This window comes from Monodelphis domestica, chromosome 3 (genome assembly GCF_027887165.1).
Source record: "Monodelphis domestica isolate mMonDom1 chromosome 3, mMonDom1.pri, whole genome shotgun sequence".
Classification (NCBI taxonomy): Eukaryota; Metazoa; Chordata; class Mammalia; order Didelphimorphia; family Didelphidae; genus Monodelphis; species Monodelphis domestica.
The window spans coordinates 192,778,264-192,794,987 of record NC_077229.1 but is presented as its reverse complement, the minus strand read 5'-3'; the positions used below and the strand labels follow the sequence as shown (position 1 = coordinate 192,794,987).

General features: G+C 36.9%; 1 protein-coding gene across 10 annotated transcripts in view; it reads right to left on the bottom strand.

The window, feature by feature from the left end:
- Nucleotides 1–13,909: 13,909 nt before the first annotated feature.
- Nucleotides 13,910–16,724, bottom strand: part of RIPK1 (receptor interacting serine/threonine kinase 1) — a 54,342-nt gene continuing 51,527 nt past the window's right edge. For all 10 annotated transcript variants that reach the window (XM_007488037.3, XM_056823371.1, XM_016431798.2 and 7 more), the window contains one exon: nucleotides 13,910–15,588. In XM_007488037.3, the coding sequence (XP_007488099.2) occupies nucleotides 15,302–15,588 (287 nt within the window). In that variant the 3' untranslated portion in view covers nucleotides 13,910–15,301. The remainder of the gene's footprint in view (nucleotides 15,589–16,724) is intronic.

Here is a 16,724-nt window from a genome sequence, read left to right as displayed (position 1 = left end):
TTTTATGCTACTGATGTTTTGAGTATTTTTAAAGCAACTATGCACAACTTTTTGTAGGTCAGGGATCCCTAATCGTTAGAGAAAATGAACTATTTTTTCATTTTCCTGAAATTTTACAATCTACTAGCCCCAGAGGATGGAGCTGAGGGAGAATGGAGGAGCATTGCTGTCTGAAAAGTTTCAGAGCAGATTGGAGATCTGATGCTCTCACATACTTTGTTTCTGAGTATATTGGCAAATATTGGTGGGAGAAGGACAGGCTGTGGTAGAGGTAGGTGGTAATAACCACTATGGAGCTCTGTCAGGTGAGGTTTCTTGTGGTAGATCTTGATTAGAGGAATTCTCTTTTAAGTTAAGATGATCAGGATTTTAAGGTCTTTGGATTGATTTAAGTAAAATTGGTTTTCTTTACCTTTCCCAACATATATGATAATCAAACCTTGTTTAATCATTGCTGTTCTTAAGGAAATGCCATGATGTTGTGTCTATACCTGTCTAAAATTTAAAATGACTCGGAAGTGAATTTGACCTCTATGATATTTTGGATAGCCAGTGCTAGAGCGAAGACTTGTATCTAAATACTATGGAGATACTGGGGACTTCTTAGTTATCTAACAAGGTAAGTAGGTTTCTGGTAAGTAGGGAAGGTAAGTAGGTTTCTGGTGGCTTCTTTACTCACTAAATAGTCTTTCTATCCCCCTCTGTCCTTCGTAGTCGTATGAAATAACAAGAGCCCTCAAAATCAGAAACAGAATCAATACTATTTAAGTCTTATTTATCCCCAAACAGACATAACTAGTTTTAAAGACTGATATTTTAGGAATATTTGTTTTGATTTAAAGTTTAAAATTCTATTAAATTGTATTCCTATTTCTGATGATTTTATTCACAGTCACAACTCTTATTCATTGATAAAATTAAGTCCCTATATAATAGAATGAAAAGAGTACAGGCTCTGGAGTCAGGAATGCCAGGGCTCAAATTCCACTTCTTATACTTCCTACCTGTGTGACCTTGGGCAGTTTCTTAACTTCCTGATTTCTCATCTCTAAAATGAGGGACTTTGACAACATGACCTCTTAGGTTCCTTGACATTCTAGATCTATGATTTTGTAGACTTGCATTGGGTAACTTCTACTAATTACTATTTTCTACTTTCTGCTAACTACTTTCTAATTTACTTGTCACTTTTTAAATTTAAAATTTTTCTGACTCACCTCCTTATGATCACTTTCAGAACTGATGCTGTAGGTTGTTGTAGAAGTCTTCAGATTTCTTCCTTTTAACCTGAGATTTCAAAGTGAACTCTCAAAAGCAGAAGATGAATGTCAGCAGGTAGCATGGTATACTAAATAGAAAACTGGATCAGGTACCAGAAGACATAGGCTAAAGGCCTGACAAGTCTTGAAATCTTGAGAAAGAGGATCTTAATTTCCCTATCTGTACAGTGAAGAGATTAGACTAAATATCTCAAGTTCCTTCTTTTTTATAAAGTTATATGAGTTTATGACATGAATGACAGGAAGAAGCCCATAGGAGAAAACTTCTTTACATTAAAAATGAAGAAAATTTAAAAGAATATTAAAAATATACAGAAGTTGATGGGCATAAAATGTTTTATAATTTTTTTTCCATTTGAATTAGTTTATTTAATCAATTTAGAACATTATTCCTTGGTTATAATGATCACATTCTTTTCCTCCCTCCCCTCTACCCACCCTTGCCTCAGCCCACATGCAATTTCATTGGGTATTACTTGTGTCCTTGATCAGAACCTATTTCCATGTTGTTGATGTTTGCACTGGGATGTCTAGTCTACATCCCCAGCCATATCCCTTCCATCAATGTATTCAAGCAGTTGTTTTCCTTCAGTGTTTTCACTCCCACAGTGTTTCCTCTGAATGTGGATAGTGATTTTTCTCGTAGATTCCTCCTAGTTGTTCAGGATCACTGCATTTCCACTAATGGAGAAGACCATTACATTCAATTGTACCACAGTGTATCAGTCTCTGTGTATATACTGTTCTGGTTTTGCTCCTTTCGCTCTGCATCACTTCCTGGAGGTTGTTCCAGTCTCCATGGAATTCCTCCACTTTTTTATTCCTTTTAGCACAATAGCATTCCATCACCAACATATACCACAATTTGTTCAACCATTCTCCAATTAAAGAGAATCCCCTCATTTTCCAATTTTTTGCCACCACAAAGAGTGCAGCTATGAATATTCTTGTACAAGTCTTTTTCCTTATTATCTCTTTGGGGTACAAACCCAGCAGTGCTATGGCTGGATCAAAGGGCAGACAGTCTTTTATCGCCCTTTCAGCATAGTTTCAAATTGCCCTCCAGAATGGTTGGATAAATTCACAACTCCACCAGCAATGCATTAATGTCCCAACTTTGCCACATCCCCTCCAACATTCATTACTTTCCTTTGCTGTCAAGTTAGCCAATCTGCTAGGTGTGAGGTGATACCTCAGAGTTGTTTTGATTTGCATTTCTCTGATTATAAGAGATTTAGAACACTTTTTCATGTGCTTTTTAATAGTTTTGATTTCTTTAACTGAAAATTGCCTATTCATGTCCCTTGCCCATTTATTAATTAGAGAATGAATTGATTTTTTGTACAATTGATTTAGCTCTTTGTAAATGTGAGTAATTAGACCTTTGTCAGAGGTTTTTGTAATGAAGATTGTTTCCCCGATTTGCTGCTTCCCTTCTAATTTTGGATACATTCATTTTGTTTGTACAAAACCTTTTTAATTTGATGTAATCAAAATTACTGATTTTACATTTTGTGATTTTTTTCTAGCTCTTGCTTGGTTTTAAAGTCTTTCCTTTCCCATAGATATGACAAGTATACTATTCTATGTTCGCCTAATTTGCTTATAGTTTCCTTCTTTCTATTCAGGTCATTCACCCATTCTGAGTTTATCTTGATGTAGGGTGTGAGATATTGATCCAAACCTAATCTCTCTCATATTGTCTTCCAATTTTCCCAGCAGTTTTTATCAAATAGTGGGTTTTGGTCCCAAAAGCTGGGATCTTTGGGCTTATCATAGAGTGTCTTGCTGAGGTCATTTTACCCCAAGTCTATTCCACTGATCCTCCTTTCTGTCTCTTAGCCAGTACCAAATTGTTTTGATGACCACTGCTTTATAGTATAGTTTGAGATTTGGGACTACAAGGCTGCCTTCCTTTGGATTTTTTTTCTTCTTCATGATTTCCCTGGATATCCTTGATCTTTTGTTCTTCTGAATGAACTTTGTTATGGTTTTTTTGTAATTCAGTAAAAAAAAAGTTTTTTTGGTGGTTCAATGGGTATGGCACTAAATAAGTAAATTAATTTGGGTAGGATTGTCATTTTTATTATGTTAGCTCATCCTACCCATGAGAAATCAATGTTTTTCCAATTGTTTAGATCTAGTTTTAATTGTGTGGAGAATGTTTTGTAGTTGTCTTTAGTTTGTTCCTGTGTTTGTCTCGGCAGATAGATGCCTAAGTATTTTAGATTGTCTAGGGTGACTTTAAATGGAATTTCTCTTTCTAATTCTTGCTGCTGAAATGGGTTAGAGATATATAGAAATGCTGATGACTTATGTAGGTTTATTTTGTATCCTGCAACTTTGCTAAAGTTGTTGATTATTTTGACTAGCTTTTTCATTGATTCTCTAGGATTCCTTAAGTAAACCATCATATCATCCTCAAAGAGTGATAGCTTGGTCTCCTCGTTGCCAATTTTAATACCTTCAATTTCTTTTTCTTCTCTAATTGCTACTGCTAGTGTTTCTAGTACAATGTTAAATAATAGAGGTGATAATGGGCATCCTTGTTTCACTCCTGATCTTATTGGGAAGGCTTCTAGTTTATCCCCATTGCAGATGATATTTGCTGATGGCTTTAGATATATACTGTTTATTATTTTTAGGAAAGGCCCTTCTATTCCTATACATTCTAGTGTTTTCAATAGGAATGGGTGTTGTATTTTTTCTGCATCTATTGAGATAATCATGTGATTTTTGTCAGTTTGCTTGTTAATATGGTCAATTATGTGGATGGTTTTCCTAATATTGAACCATCCTTGCATTCCTGGTATAAATCCTACCTGGTCATAGTGAATAACCCTTTTGATGACTTGCTGGAGTCTTTTTGCTAGTGTCCTATTTAAGATTTTTGCATCTATATTCATTAAATAGATTAGTCTATAGTTTTCTTTCTCTGTTTTTGTCCTGCCTGGCTTTGGGATCAGTACCATATTTGAATTGTAAAATGAATTTGGTAGAACTCCTTCTTGGCTTATTCTTTCAAATAATTTGTATAATATTGAGATTAGTTGTTCTTTGAATGTTTGATAGAATTCATTTGTGAATCCATTAGGCCCTGGGGATTTTTTCTTAGGGAGTTCTTTGATTACTTGTTCAATTTCTTTTTTCTGATACAGGGTTGTTTAGGTAATCTATTTCTTCCTCTGTTAGTCTAGGCAATTTATATTTTTGTAAGTATTCATCCATATCACCTAGATTGCCATATTTGTTGCCTTCATTTCCTCTTCATTAGAGGTGAGGTCTCCCTTTTCATCTTGGATACTGTCAATTTGGTTTTCTTCTTTCCTTTTTTTAATTAGACTTACCAGTACTTTGTCTGTTTTATTTGTTTTTTCAAAGTACCAGCTTCTAGTCTTATTTATTGTCAATAGTTCTTTGACTTTCAATTTTATTAATTTCTCCTTTGAGTTTTAGGATCTCTAATTTAGTTTTCATCTGAGGATTTTTAATTTGTTCACTTTCTAGTTTTTTAATTTGCATGCCCAATTCATTGACCTCTGACCTCCCTATTTTGTTAATATATGAACTCAAGGTTATAAATTTTCCCCTGAGTACTGCTTTGGCTGCATCTCATAGGATTTAAAACAATGTCTCATCATTGTAATTTTCTTCAATGAAGTTATTGTTTCTATGATTTGTTCTTTAACCAGTTTTGGAGAATCATATTGTTTAATTTCCAATTAATTTTTGATTTACCTCTCCATGTGCCCTTACTAATTATTATTTTCATTGCATTGTGATCTGAGAAGGTTGCATTTATAATTTCTGCTCTTTTGCACTTGTTTGCAATGTTTTTATGCCCTAACACATGGTCAATTTTTGTGAATGTACCATGTGCTGCTGAAAAGAAGGTGTATTCCTTTTTGTCCCTGTTTTTTTCCACATATCTACTAACTCTAATTTTTCTAAGATTTCATTCACTTCTCTTACCTTTTTCTTATTTTTTTTTGGTTTGATTTATCTCGTTTGGATAGAGGAAGGTTCAGGTCTCCCACTAGTATAGTTTTTCTATCTATTTCATCCTTGAGCTCCATTAGTTTCTCCTTTAGAAATCTGGATGCTAATGCATTTGGTGCATACATGTTGAGTACTGATATTTCCTATTGTCTATACTGCCTTTTATCAGGATGTAATTACCTTCCCTATCTCTTTTAACTAGATTTATTTTTACTTTGGCTTTGTCAGATATCATGATTGCAACTCCTGCCTTCTTTTTTATCAGTTGATGCCCAATAGATATTTTGCTCCATCCTCTTACTTTCACCCTATGTGTATCTACCTTCCTCATGTATGTTTCTTGTAGATAGCATATGGTAGGGTTTGGGATTATAATCCACTCTGTTATTCGCTTGTGTTTTATGGGTGAGTTCATGCCATTCACATTCAGAGTTATGATTACTAGTTGTATATTCCCAGCATTTTGATTTCTACTCCTAGCTCTACCTTTTCTTTTTTTCACTATTTCCTTCTACACCAATGTTTGTTTTTTTAGTCGATCCCTTTAGTTCCCACCCTTATTTTACTTCCCTTTCTACCCCCTCCCTTCTTATTCCCCTCTTATTTGCCTTGCAGTCTTTCTAAGACTACCCCCCACCCTCTCCCTCCCTTCTACTGCTTCCCTCCCCCACCAGTCCATTTGTTACCCTTCTACTCCCCTATAAGGCACAAATCAGTTCTCTGCCCCAATGGATTGGATTGTTTTTCCCTCTTTGGGTCAATTTCAATACACATAAGAGCTGAGTATTTCCTATCTCCAACCTCTTTACCCTTCCAGTGTATTGATGTTCTCCCCCCTCCTGCCATGAGCTTCTTTGTGACATATACATTTACCCCCTTTTGTTTCTTTTCCCATTTCTTTTAGTATTAACCTCTTTTTTTAGTTCTAGTTGTATATATTGTAAACCTTAAAATTTCTTAGACTTATAAATGTTGGAAATTTCACCATTGGGAAATTTCATACTTGAAAAATGTCCTATTGAGAGTGGGAACTCTATTGGAATGTGAACCCCATTGGCATGGGAGGTTCCTCCTCCTCCCTTCTTAAGATTACTTTAGGACAGAAACCTTTTGCTGAACAATGGAAAGGGCTTTGACCTATGCTTAAGCATAGAACAGGAATTTCTTTGAGTCATGATTGATTTTAGAATTGATACAATAGAGATACTTGGAATGACAGAACCAGGTCTTGGAAAATACAATTTCCTCCCCACTCAGTCCTAACAGGATTTAGGAAGGGCTGCAGCATAGATCAAAATTTAATTATTCCAATCTCTACCCTACTCAGGGTAACAGGATTTAGGAAGGGCTGTAGCAAAGGATCAAAGATTTAATTATTTGAGAATATGACCTTCAACAGACATGTGCAAAGCCACAGACCTCTGGGCGGTCCTGGGTTAAGCTAGAGCCACCATTGGCACATGGAAGACATGGACAGTGATTGGTAGATGTGAGAACTGAGGGGAGGGAACTTGGATGGTTTCCTTAAAGATAGAGGGGTCTGAGGACTGAGGGGGTGGTTGGTTGGAGAGTTTTGGCTCTGAGTGGTTGGAGAGGTGCTCTAAGAAGCTTGCTCTGAAGGAAGCTGGAGGTGGAGGCCCCTGAGACTGTTTCTCCATTTTGGTCACGTGAGTAATAGGGACTGATCTCCTTTCTTTGCCCCAGCTATCTAAAGGCTTGGGCCTTTTGGCTCAGCCTAAACAGAAGGGGTATTTAAGCCCTATTCCCTTCTCTCCCCTTTCTCTCTCCCTCTCTCTCTCTATCTCTAATTCCTTTCTTCCTCCTGTTTGTAATTAAACTCTATAAAAGACAGCTGACTTGAGTTTTCATTTAGGAATTACATAGCTGAATTCCTTGGCGACCTTAAATTAATATATATCAGTCTTTTAAAGTGATTTCCTTGTCACAATATATATACACGTATATGCATTTATGCATGCATATATCTATATACATATTTATGTCTTGTCATTTCATCCTATACAGTTTGTCACTGTTCCCTCTAGCTGCCCAGTTGAAAATAACAATTTTTAAGAGTTACCAATGACCTCTTTTCTTATAGGGATACATATCATTTTAACTTATTGAGTCTCTTAAAAAAAAGTTTTCTTGTTTTTGTTTTTGTTTTTCTTTCTCCCCTCTTTTTAAATTACATTTTGATGGTTCTCTTGAGTTCTGTGCTTGGACATCAAATTTTCTGTTCAGGCCTGGTCTTTTCTTTACAAATTCTTGGAATTCTTCTATTTTGTTGAATGACCATACTTTCCCCTGTAAGAATATAGTCAGTTTTGCTGGGTAGTTGATTCTTTGTTGTAGACTTAGTTCCCTTGCTTTCTGGAGTATCATATTCCATGCCTTTCGGTCCTTCAGTGTAGATGCGGCCAGATCCTGTGTTATCCTCATTGTGGTTCCATGGTATCTGAATGACTTTTCTTGGCAGCTTGTAATATTTTTTCTTTGGTCTGATAATTCTTGAATTTGGCTATAACATTCCTGGGTGTTGTCAGTTAGGGATTAAATATAGGAGGTGAATCAGAGAGATGGAAATCAAAACAACTCTGAGATAGAACCTCACACCTAGCAGATTGGCTAACATGACAGCAAAGGAAAGTAATGAATGCTGGAGGGGATGTGGCAAAGTAGGGACATTAATTCACTGCTGGTGGGGTTGTGAGCTGATCCAACCATTCTGGAGGGCAATTTGAAACTATGCTGAAAGGGCGATAAAAGACTGTCTGCCCTTTGATCCAGCCATAGCACTGCTGGGTTTGTACCCCAAAGAGATAATAAGGAAAAAGACTTGTACAAGAATATTCATAGCTGCACTCTTTGTGGTGGCCAAAACTTTGAAAATGAGGGGATGCCTTTCAATTGGAGAATGGCTGAAGAAATTGTGGTATATGTTGGTGATGAAATACTATTGTGCTCAAAGGAATAATAAAGTGGAGGAATTCCATGGAGTCTGGAACAACCTCCAGGAAGTGATGCAGAGCGAAAGGAGCAGAACCAGGAAATATTGTACACAGAGACTGATACACTGTGGTACAATTGAACATAATGGAATTCTCCATTAGTGCCAATGCAATGTCCCTGAACAATCTGCAGGGATCAAGTAGAAAAAACACTATCCACAAGCAGAGAACAAACTGTGGGAGTAAAAACACCGAGGAAAAGCAACTGCTTGACTACAGGGGTTGAGGGGACATGTCTGAGAAGAGACTCTAAATGAACACTCTAATGCAAATGCCAACAACATGGAAATGGGTTCAAATCAAGGACACATGTGATACTCAGTGGAATCATGCATCGGCTATGGGATAGGTGGGGGAGGGGAGGAAAAGAAAATGATCTTTGTCTCCAATGAATAATGTTCGGAAGTGACCAAATAAAATGTTCAAAAATAAATAAATAAATACAGGAGGTGATCTGTGGATTCTTTCAATCTCCACTTTTCACTCTTCTTCTAGAATATTGGGGCAGTTTTCTTGAATAATTTCCTGTAGTATTATGTTCAGACTTTTTCTTTTGTCATGGTCTTCTGGTAGACCAATGATTCTTAAATTGTCTCTCCTTGAACAATTTTCTAAATCTGTTTTGTGAATGAGATGTTTCATATTTTCCTCAATTTTTTCATTCTTTTGGTTTTGTTTTATAGTTTCCTGCTGCCCTGTGAGGTCACTTAATTCTAGTTCTTGTATTCAGGTTCTTAAAGACTGGATTTCATCCCTGGCTTTTTGGTCATCCTTCTCCTTCTGGTCTGTTTTCTTTGGAGGTCATCTTTCATCCTCTTTGCCTTATCTCTCATCAACTTTGCCTCATTTTCAAGTGGGTTGATTTTGGCTTTCAAGACACTATTTTCTGTTTCCAGATGACTTATCTTAGTTTTTAAGTTCTTTTCTCAATTGTCTTCAGCCTCTCTTAATTGTGTTTTGAATTGCATTTTGAGTTCTTCCAAAGCCTGTATCCAATTCGATGGGATTTCTGATTTATCCTTTGCTGATCCCTCCCCCTCTGCTTCGTTCTCTCTTTGCTCGTTGCCTGTACAGAAGCTGTCTATTGTAATTTCTTTCCTCTTTTTCTGTTGTTTTCTCATATTTACCCCTTCTTTGCTCCCCGTATTTGTCTGTGCTCTTGGTCCACTCATTTTTTTGGTTTTGGGGGTTTCTGTCAGTCTCCCCTCTTGGAGCTTTGACAGGTCTCTCCCTGCAGTCTGTGGGGGAGGGGTGTTGTAATTTGAGCTTCCCTGTCCTCTGGAGGCTTTTTATTGGTTTAAATTAAAGTTCAGCAGTCTGTGAGGGAAGGTTATTGGAATTTGTGTTTCCCTGACCTCTGAAGACTTTTGATGGGATTAAGTTCAGCTGGATTGGGTTGGATGTGCCCTGAGGCCAAAACCTCCTGGAAGGCTGGAGCAATATGGAAGGTCTCTGCAGCTCTGTCTAGGCTGCCAGCTCTATGCTCCATCTCTAGCTCCTTCCCCACTGCCTATGTTTGATGCTCTGAGCCTGACACAGCCCTGCCCACAAGGTACACTCTCCAGACCAGCTCCTTTGCCTGCCCAGAGGTTCCTGCTGCTGCTGGAGAATTAGTGCTCTAGGTGGGTGGGGGGGAGGGGTCCTAGGACCTTCCTTATGCCTTCCCCTTAAACGCGAGTGTTCTCGGATTCCAGCTTTTGGGGGGTGGGTGTACCTTTTGGATTGAGTTCAGCAGGAGAGTTCCTTGGCTCTATCTTATTGTTAGGTTTGATTTCCAGTCTCCTAGGAGCAGTCAGTTTGTGATCAGTAAGGAAGGGTTTTCAGAGGTCTGAACTTCTACTGCTTCTAAGCCACCATCTTCACTTGTTTTACAATTATATTCATATTGTCATAACAACATAAGAAATTGAAATTACATTTGTAATAGAATTCTTCAGTCTCATTTCAGTAGTAACATGTATCTCATGACAAGCAGTGTGGTGTAATGGAGAACCTTACAGTCAGACTTCTGGGTTCAAGTCCTGTCTCTGACATGTCCTAGTTGTATGACCCTGGGCAAGTCATTTCCCCTTTCAATTCCCTAGACAACCCTTTCAAACTATTACAGATCAGTTGTAGATCTGCATTTGTAGAAGGAGAACAAAAGTGCCCTAAACCAATGGAATCCACAAACTAGAAATCCCTGCAATTCCACTCTGTTCCCAGGCTCATTGGATAATATCAGAATGGAGCCATAAAACTTGTAGTCTATTGTGGAGTTAGTTTCCCATCTTCCATCTACAACATTTTGAACTGATACTAATTTTTTAAAATTAAATTAATTTTTTAAATTTTATTTGATCAATTTCAAACATTATTCCTTGGTTACAAAAATCACATTCTATTCCTCCCTCCTCTCCCCCCGCCCTTCCCATTGCTAATGCACAATTCCAAGTTTTATTGGATGCAGAATATTTTGAATTAGGTCAGAGCAGACCATATAGTAGAAAATCTCTACAGACCTTGCCTTTTTAAACTACACTTAACTAGTAAGAAAGTATGGAGATGAGGAAAGCACAAAATTAAAAATTTGATTTAAATTCTCCAAACTTCTTCAATCAGTTTGCTTTATTTGCTCAAGCAAAACACTAAGCATTTAGATGAATGACATGTTTGAATATCTAAATTTTGTGAAGAATTGTAAAGCAATTTATTATTGTTCAGTCATATCTGATTCTTCGTGAACTTATAGACAGACCAAAACACTGAGTTTTTTTTGTAAAGATACTGAACTGCTTTGCCATTTTCTCTTCCAGTGAATTATGGCAAACAGAGGTTAAAGGACTTGCCCAGCATCACACATCTTGGAAGTGTCTGAGGTCAAATTTGAAATCAGGTCTTCCTGACTCTAGGCCTAGCTCTCTAACCACTTAGCCACCTAGCTGCCTCCCACCCCTCTCCAAATGTACTTTTCTCTCTACATAAACTTTAATTATTCTTAACTTCGCTTATAGCAGTGATGGCAAACCTATGGCATGGGTGCCAAAGATGTCAAGCAGATCACTTTCTGTGAGCACTCACCTCACCCCCCCCCCCCAACCAAAGTTCATTACTAGAAAGGCAGAGGCTTGGGAACAGCTTCTCCCCTCCTCCTCTTCACCATGCCTGATGACATTTTTTCACATCCCTTCCCCTTTGCCCAGCAGTCTAATGGGAGCGCACAGTGAGTAAGTAGGTGGCTCACAGGGGGCAGAGCTAGAGGGGAGCAGAGTGCTTGGGCTACTCCCCTGCCCCTCTACATTTGCTGAGAATATTCCTCACTTTCCCTCTCCCTCTGCCTAGCAGCCCAATGGGAGCTCTTCTTCCCTCCCCTGTGTGGGGTAAGGTAGGGTGGGTGGAATGCCCAGAACTTGTGGGGGGAGGGGCATGGCACTTGGTCTGGAAGGGTATAGGGGGGTGGACTCCCAGCACTCTATCTCTAAAAAGTTTGCCATCACTGACCTATAGCCATTTTTCTTATTGGTTGGTTCTAAAGAATTTATGGATACTTTTTTTTATAAAATGTTTTATTTTCATAACTTTCTTCCCCCTTGAAAATTAAGTTAAAAATGAAAAGTAAAACAAAACAGTATTCTACAAATGGTAAAATTTCAGACAGTTTCTAGATATATACAAGAAAAAATGACATTTTTTCACTTTTTAAGAAGTTTTGCTGAAAAGAGAGACTAAGGACAATTTTTAAGTTAGAAGCATTCTCCTACAATTCTCACCAAATTTTAAGTCAAAATAATAAATGAAGTTCTTTAAGTGCTTTTTAAGTAAGGTCTCAGATTTGAAATTTATTATTTCTGTCAAAAAGCTTGCATCCCTTTGAACACACAGTACAGATCTAGAACAAATAACTGGGCAACTGAGGTTTCAAACAGTGGAAGATACTAAATGCCCAAAGAATCCATATATATATATATATATATATATATATATATGCATGTTCATATCAACATTTGAGCAAAAGGTTTTATTAAATTGGTCTAGAAGCTGACAACACAAGAAACTCATTTAAAATAATTAAATGTCTCACAATTTTTGAACTCTATTTGAAACTAACTGAATTTCAGTTGAAATAAAGAGATAAGTATATCCAGTCATGAGAATTTCCCTTTATGCCTTCTCCTTGAAGATCCAAAAAACCGCACTCAGAGAATGCATAAATTTCCCCTTTATGATTTTTACTTTGTTGTTTTAAAAGTTACTAAAATTATTCTTTTATTCAAACTTAGAGCAACTTGTATTGAATATTTTTATGAATAGAGAACATTAATGGATTTGGTATAGCTTAGTACTTACAAATACCAGTCATATCTTTAGACAACTAAAAGACACCAGACCAAGTTGTAAAAAACAAACAAACAAACAAACATTTATATGGGGTCCATTGATCTATTTCCAAGATTAAAAAAAATTTACCCCCTAAAGTTTGAATTTCTGGCAATGAAAACAAATATTTTGTTATTGGAGACTTGAGGTCCAAATCAATGAAACAAAATCATCATTTCACAATTAGTGAAATTAGTTCACCTTCTTTCAAATGTTTCTTCTTGAGAAGCAGGTTTTTTAATAAATGCTTAAGACACATATAGATCCAAATGTCAAGGGGAAGTACACTAGTAAACTTTCCTGCTAGTTTTTTTGTTTTAACTGAGAAAATCTGTAAGAATTCGTATCTTTTATAATGGGATCTGAAAACAACACTTTCTTTTCATACAATACACTCTCACATACAATCTTAACAATTTTCCTGTAAATATATATATATATATATATATATATATATATATATATTGCATAGACTGACTTCATAAGGTTAGAAAATATAGTAAGCTGCATATAAAACAGTACAAATTGAGTTGGCCAGGGAAAGCATGTTCAAAGCATTATTAAATACAAATGCAATTTTTGTGAATATTTGCAAAATATTCAACCATAAAAAATGTGTTATAGAAATATTCTTATATAAGGATACAATTTTCCCCTCAAATCACATAGAAAGGAACTTAATCATTTACCAAGTTTGCTTTCTACTGAATGCAATAGAAATACCTCCTGTAGATCAAAAGAATGCCATTTACAGAATGCCATTGTAGTGGCAAAACTATTAATAAGGTGGATCGTTATGTAGATATCACTCTATTCACCCTGCAAGCATGTTGTTCTCATCTATTTTTCCTGGGGCTAAGTAAGAATAATAACCATAGCAATTCAAATAATAAGGGTATGTTAATAAGGAAAGTCACTTAGGGGGTTTCAGTGAATGTTTCCATTCTTCCAGGGGGCTGCTTTGCAGTCCCCAGTTTCCACGTGTGACCCTGTCAAAAAGCATGGTCTTTGAAGGTTCCTGGAACACATAATTGAGAACAGCAGCCAGGAGTCTTTCAGTCAAGGTACACAGCTGAAAGGATCAATAATCACTCTTCCCATTTTTTCTGTAGGCAAGTCCTTTATCTATAGAAATCTGACAGCAATTAAATTCTGGCATTTTACAGCTACTAGATGAACAAGATGCTGAAAGTCATTACTATACAGCACACTGCTACATAGGGACTCTTTCATTCACTGATTCTGGCACACTTCCAAAATATACCAAACAGTCCAGTTTTATTTTTGTACAAGAAGCTGGGAGTCAAGGATCGGATGTATGCACAGGTATATATAAGCAGCAAAACGATTGTCAGTAGACTCTGAAAGTTGAAAATGGCAGACATAGTGAGGCCTCAGCTACCACCAGCCACATTGCTCTTCCAGGGAAATAGCTGGATATTCTTTCCAAAAACAGGCTCTCCTTTTTTACAACTCTGAATATCTCAAATAGACTTAAGACCCTGTTTAATAAGGCAACCTACCCCAATTTCAAACTTCCACTACTTTTATAGATAGGAGCAAACAACTTCCATATGAAAGGAAGACAGTCTTGATTGGTACCCAGAAATAAATCCAGAGGATTATAAAAATATGGTCAAAGCTGATCCCAAAAAACAATAGTGAAAGTAAGATATAGTTGCAAAAGCAATTTTCTCATTATGGCTAAATTTAATAATTCACATGATTGATATGTACTGAAACCTTTAATAAAAGAATTGATTTGGGGCTAAAGTCTCAAGGCAAGAAACAAACATATTTTAACTCTTTCTAAAAAGGGGCACATCCTCTCATCTACCATCTGAGTAAGCAGATTGTTTATCTACCAACTTTCCCAAAGTTAGACAGCAAGCAGTTCTCACATATTTGTAATAGCAGGAAAGGGATCCTATAGATAGGTTATAATACAAGGAAGATTGATGAAATATGTACAACATCATAACTTGTAGGAAACAGACTTACATATTGTGCTTCACTTTTAGAATCAGCAAAATTAGGCATGAGCATCCTTCCCCAAGAATCTTGTATTATTGATGTGGAAACAGATGTTGTTACTTTCAATAATCTATTGTATTGTGAATTCCTCATTCTCATTGGTTAACTTGCAAATAAATGTACAACTCTTAACCCCTGCAAGCTGAAGAAGTCTCAGAGTTGCTTCCAATACACATCTTTGTGTATTCTTTATATTATCCGCATTTCTTTCCTCCTGCCCTATGTTTTCATGTCAAAGGTTTCCCTCCTCAGATTAAAAGACCCATGTCTTTTATTGTGCTGGATGCAACATCAAATGAGGAGATATGATTAGTGTCACTTCAACTTCTCATCCATTATAGCACCATTAAGGAAATGAGATTAATGCTAAAGAGATGAGATCATTGCAGGTTCCAGCTGCCCTTTCCTGTGGGCAGGCAGACAAGTACCCAAAGGCCAGGCAAGATTGAAAGATGGGGCCATGCAGACAAACTTGGCAGTAATGGTTGATGTGATTCCTTGAATGCAGCTGGGCAGGTAAAAGGCTGATCACAGAGAAATGTCTACAGACAGCATAATTTACATTGAGCTGCATAGTGAAAAAGTATTTACATGCATTTCTTCCAATTTATACCCATCAGGCTAGTTCTGGTTTACAAATATCAAAATATTCACAAGGTCTATTCTCTGGCACTGGAAAAGAGCTTTGGCTAGCTTTCCAACAGTGGCACCCTTGTTGCCTTCTCTCATTAGCCACTTCTGGAGCATCTGGAACACCTTTTCTTTCAGTCCATCTCGATCATAGTCATGGTCAATTTCGTCAATCTGGGATTCAGTGAAGCCCAACCTCCGGGCACATTTTTTCCAATTCTTTCCAAGATTCTCTCTTACAGGGTCCAGGTGTTTATCAAGCACACCGGTGGTATCTTCTACCAAAGGAAAAAAGAGAAGTAACTAGATAAAATGTTACAAAAATCAAATTCTTACACCTCTTAAAACTGGTACTTATGCTCAAGGTCAAGGGAGGGGGCTGACCTAGTTGGTCTCTGAAGTTCCTTACAACTTAAATTTAGCATTCACTGATGCTAGGTGTGTTGAGGGTATAGAGTTTTATGTTGGAACAGAGAAAGGAAATGCATTTTTCCCCTAGATTCTCTCTCTTTGAACCTCAAATGTACCCTCTCCTGGATATAGAGGAAAAGAAAAATGCTTTTACTGATCTCCAAGTTGTCCTTTATATATCTCTTTGTACACGACTATTTGCATTTTGTCTCTCCCACTGAGCTTGGGAGCTCCTTGAGGGAAGGGACTGTCTTGCTTTTCTTTCACTCCCTAGTGCTAATTAGCATAGCACCTCATAGAGTAGGTGCTTCATAAATGCTGGTTGACTTGACTTTCTTCCTGACTTCCTTTTCTACCTAACTGAACAAAGAAGTCCTGACCACAACTGTCATCCACTTTTTCCTTCTTTATTCCCACTTTGACTATTCTCTTATCTAAAAGACACATAATAGAGTCAAATAGTTAGGAAAAGACATCTGTGTGGCCTAGGCTAGGTCTGAAAATTGCACAACTCATTTTATTGTACTTCACAGATACTGTGGATTTTTAAAAAATTAATTCTTTTCTCCACCCTCCCAGAGTGGATGAGCAATTCCACTGGGTTATACCTATATCATTGTTCAAAACCTATTTCCATATTATTAATATTTGCAATAGTGATCACTTAAAGTCAAAATCCTCAGCCATATACCCATTGAACCATGATCAGATAATGGTATTTTTTTTTAAATAAACTGAATGTTTGTGGCAACCCTGTGCTGAACAAGTCTGTCAGCTTTGTTTTTCCAACAGCAGATGCTCACATTGTGTCTGTGTCACATTTAGATAATTCTCACAATATTTCAAACTTTTTCATTATTATTATATCTGTCATGATCATCTATAACCAGTGATCTTTGGTGTTACTTTTGGAACACAACAAACTGGAAATTTTAATTGATAAATGTTTGCTCTGTTGATTAGCTCTTCTTCATTTCTCTCCCTCTTCTCTGGCCACCCTATT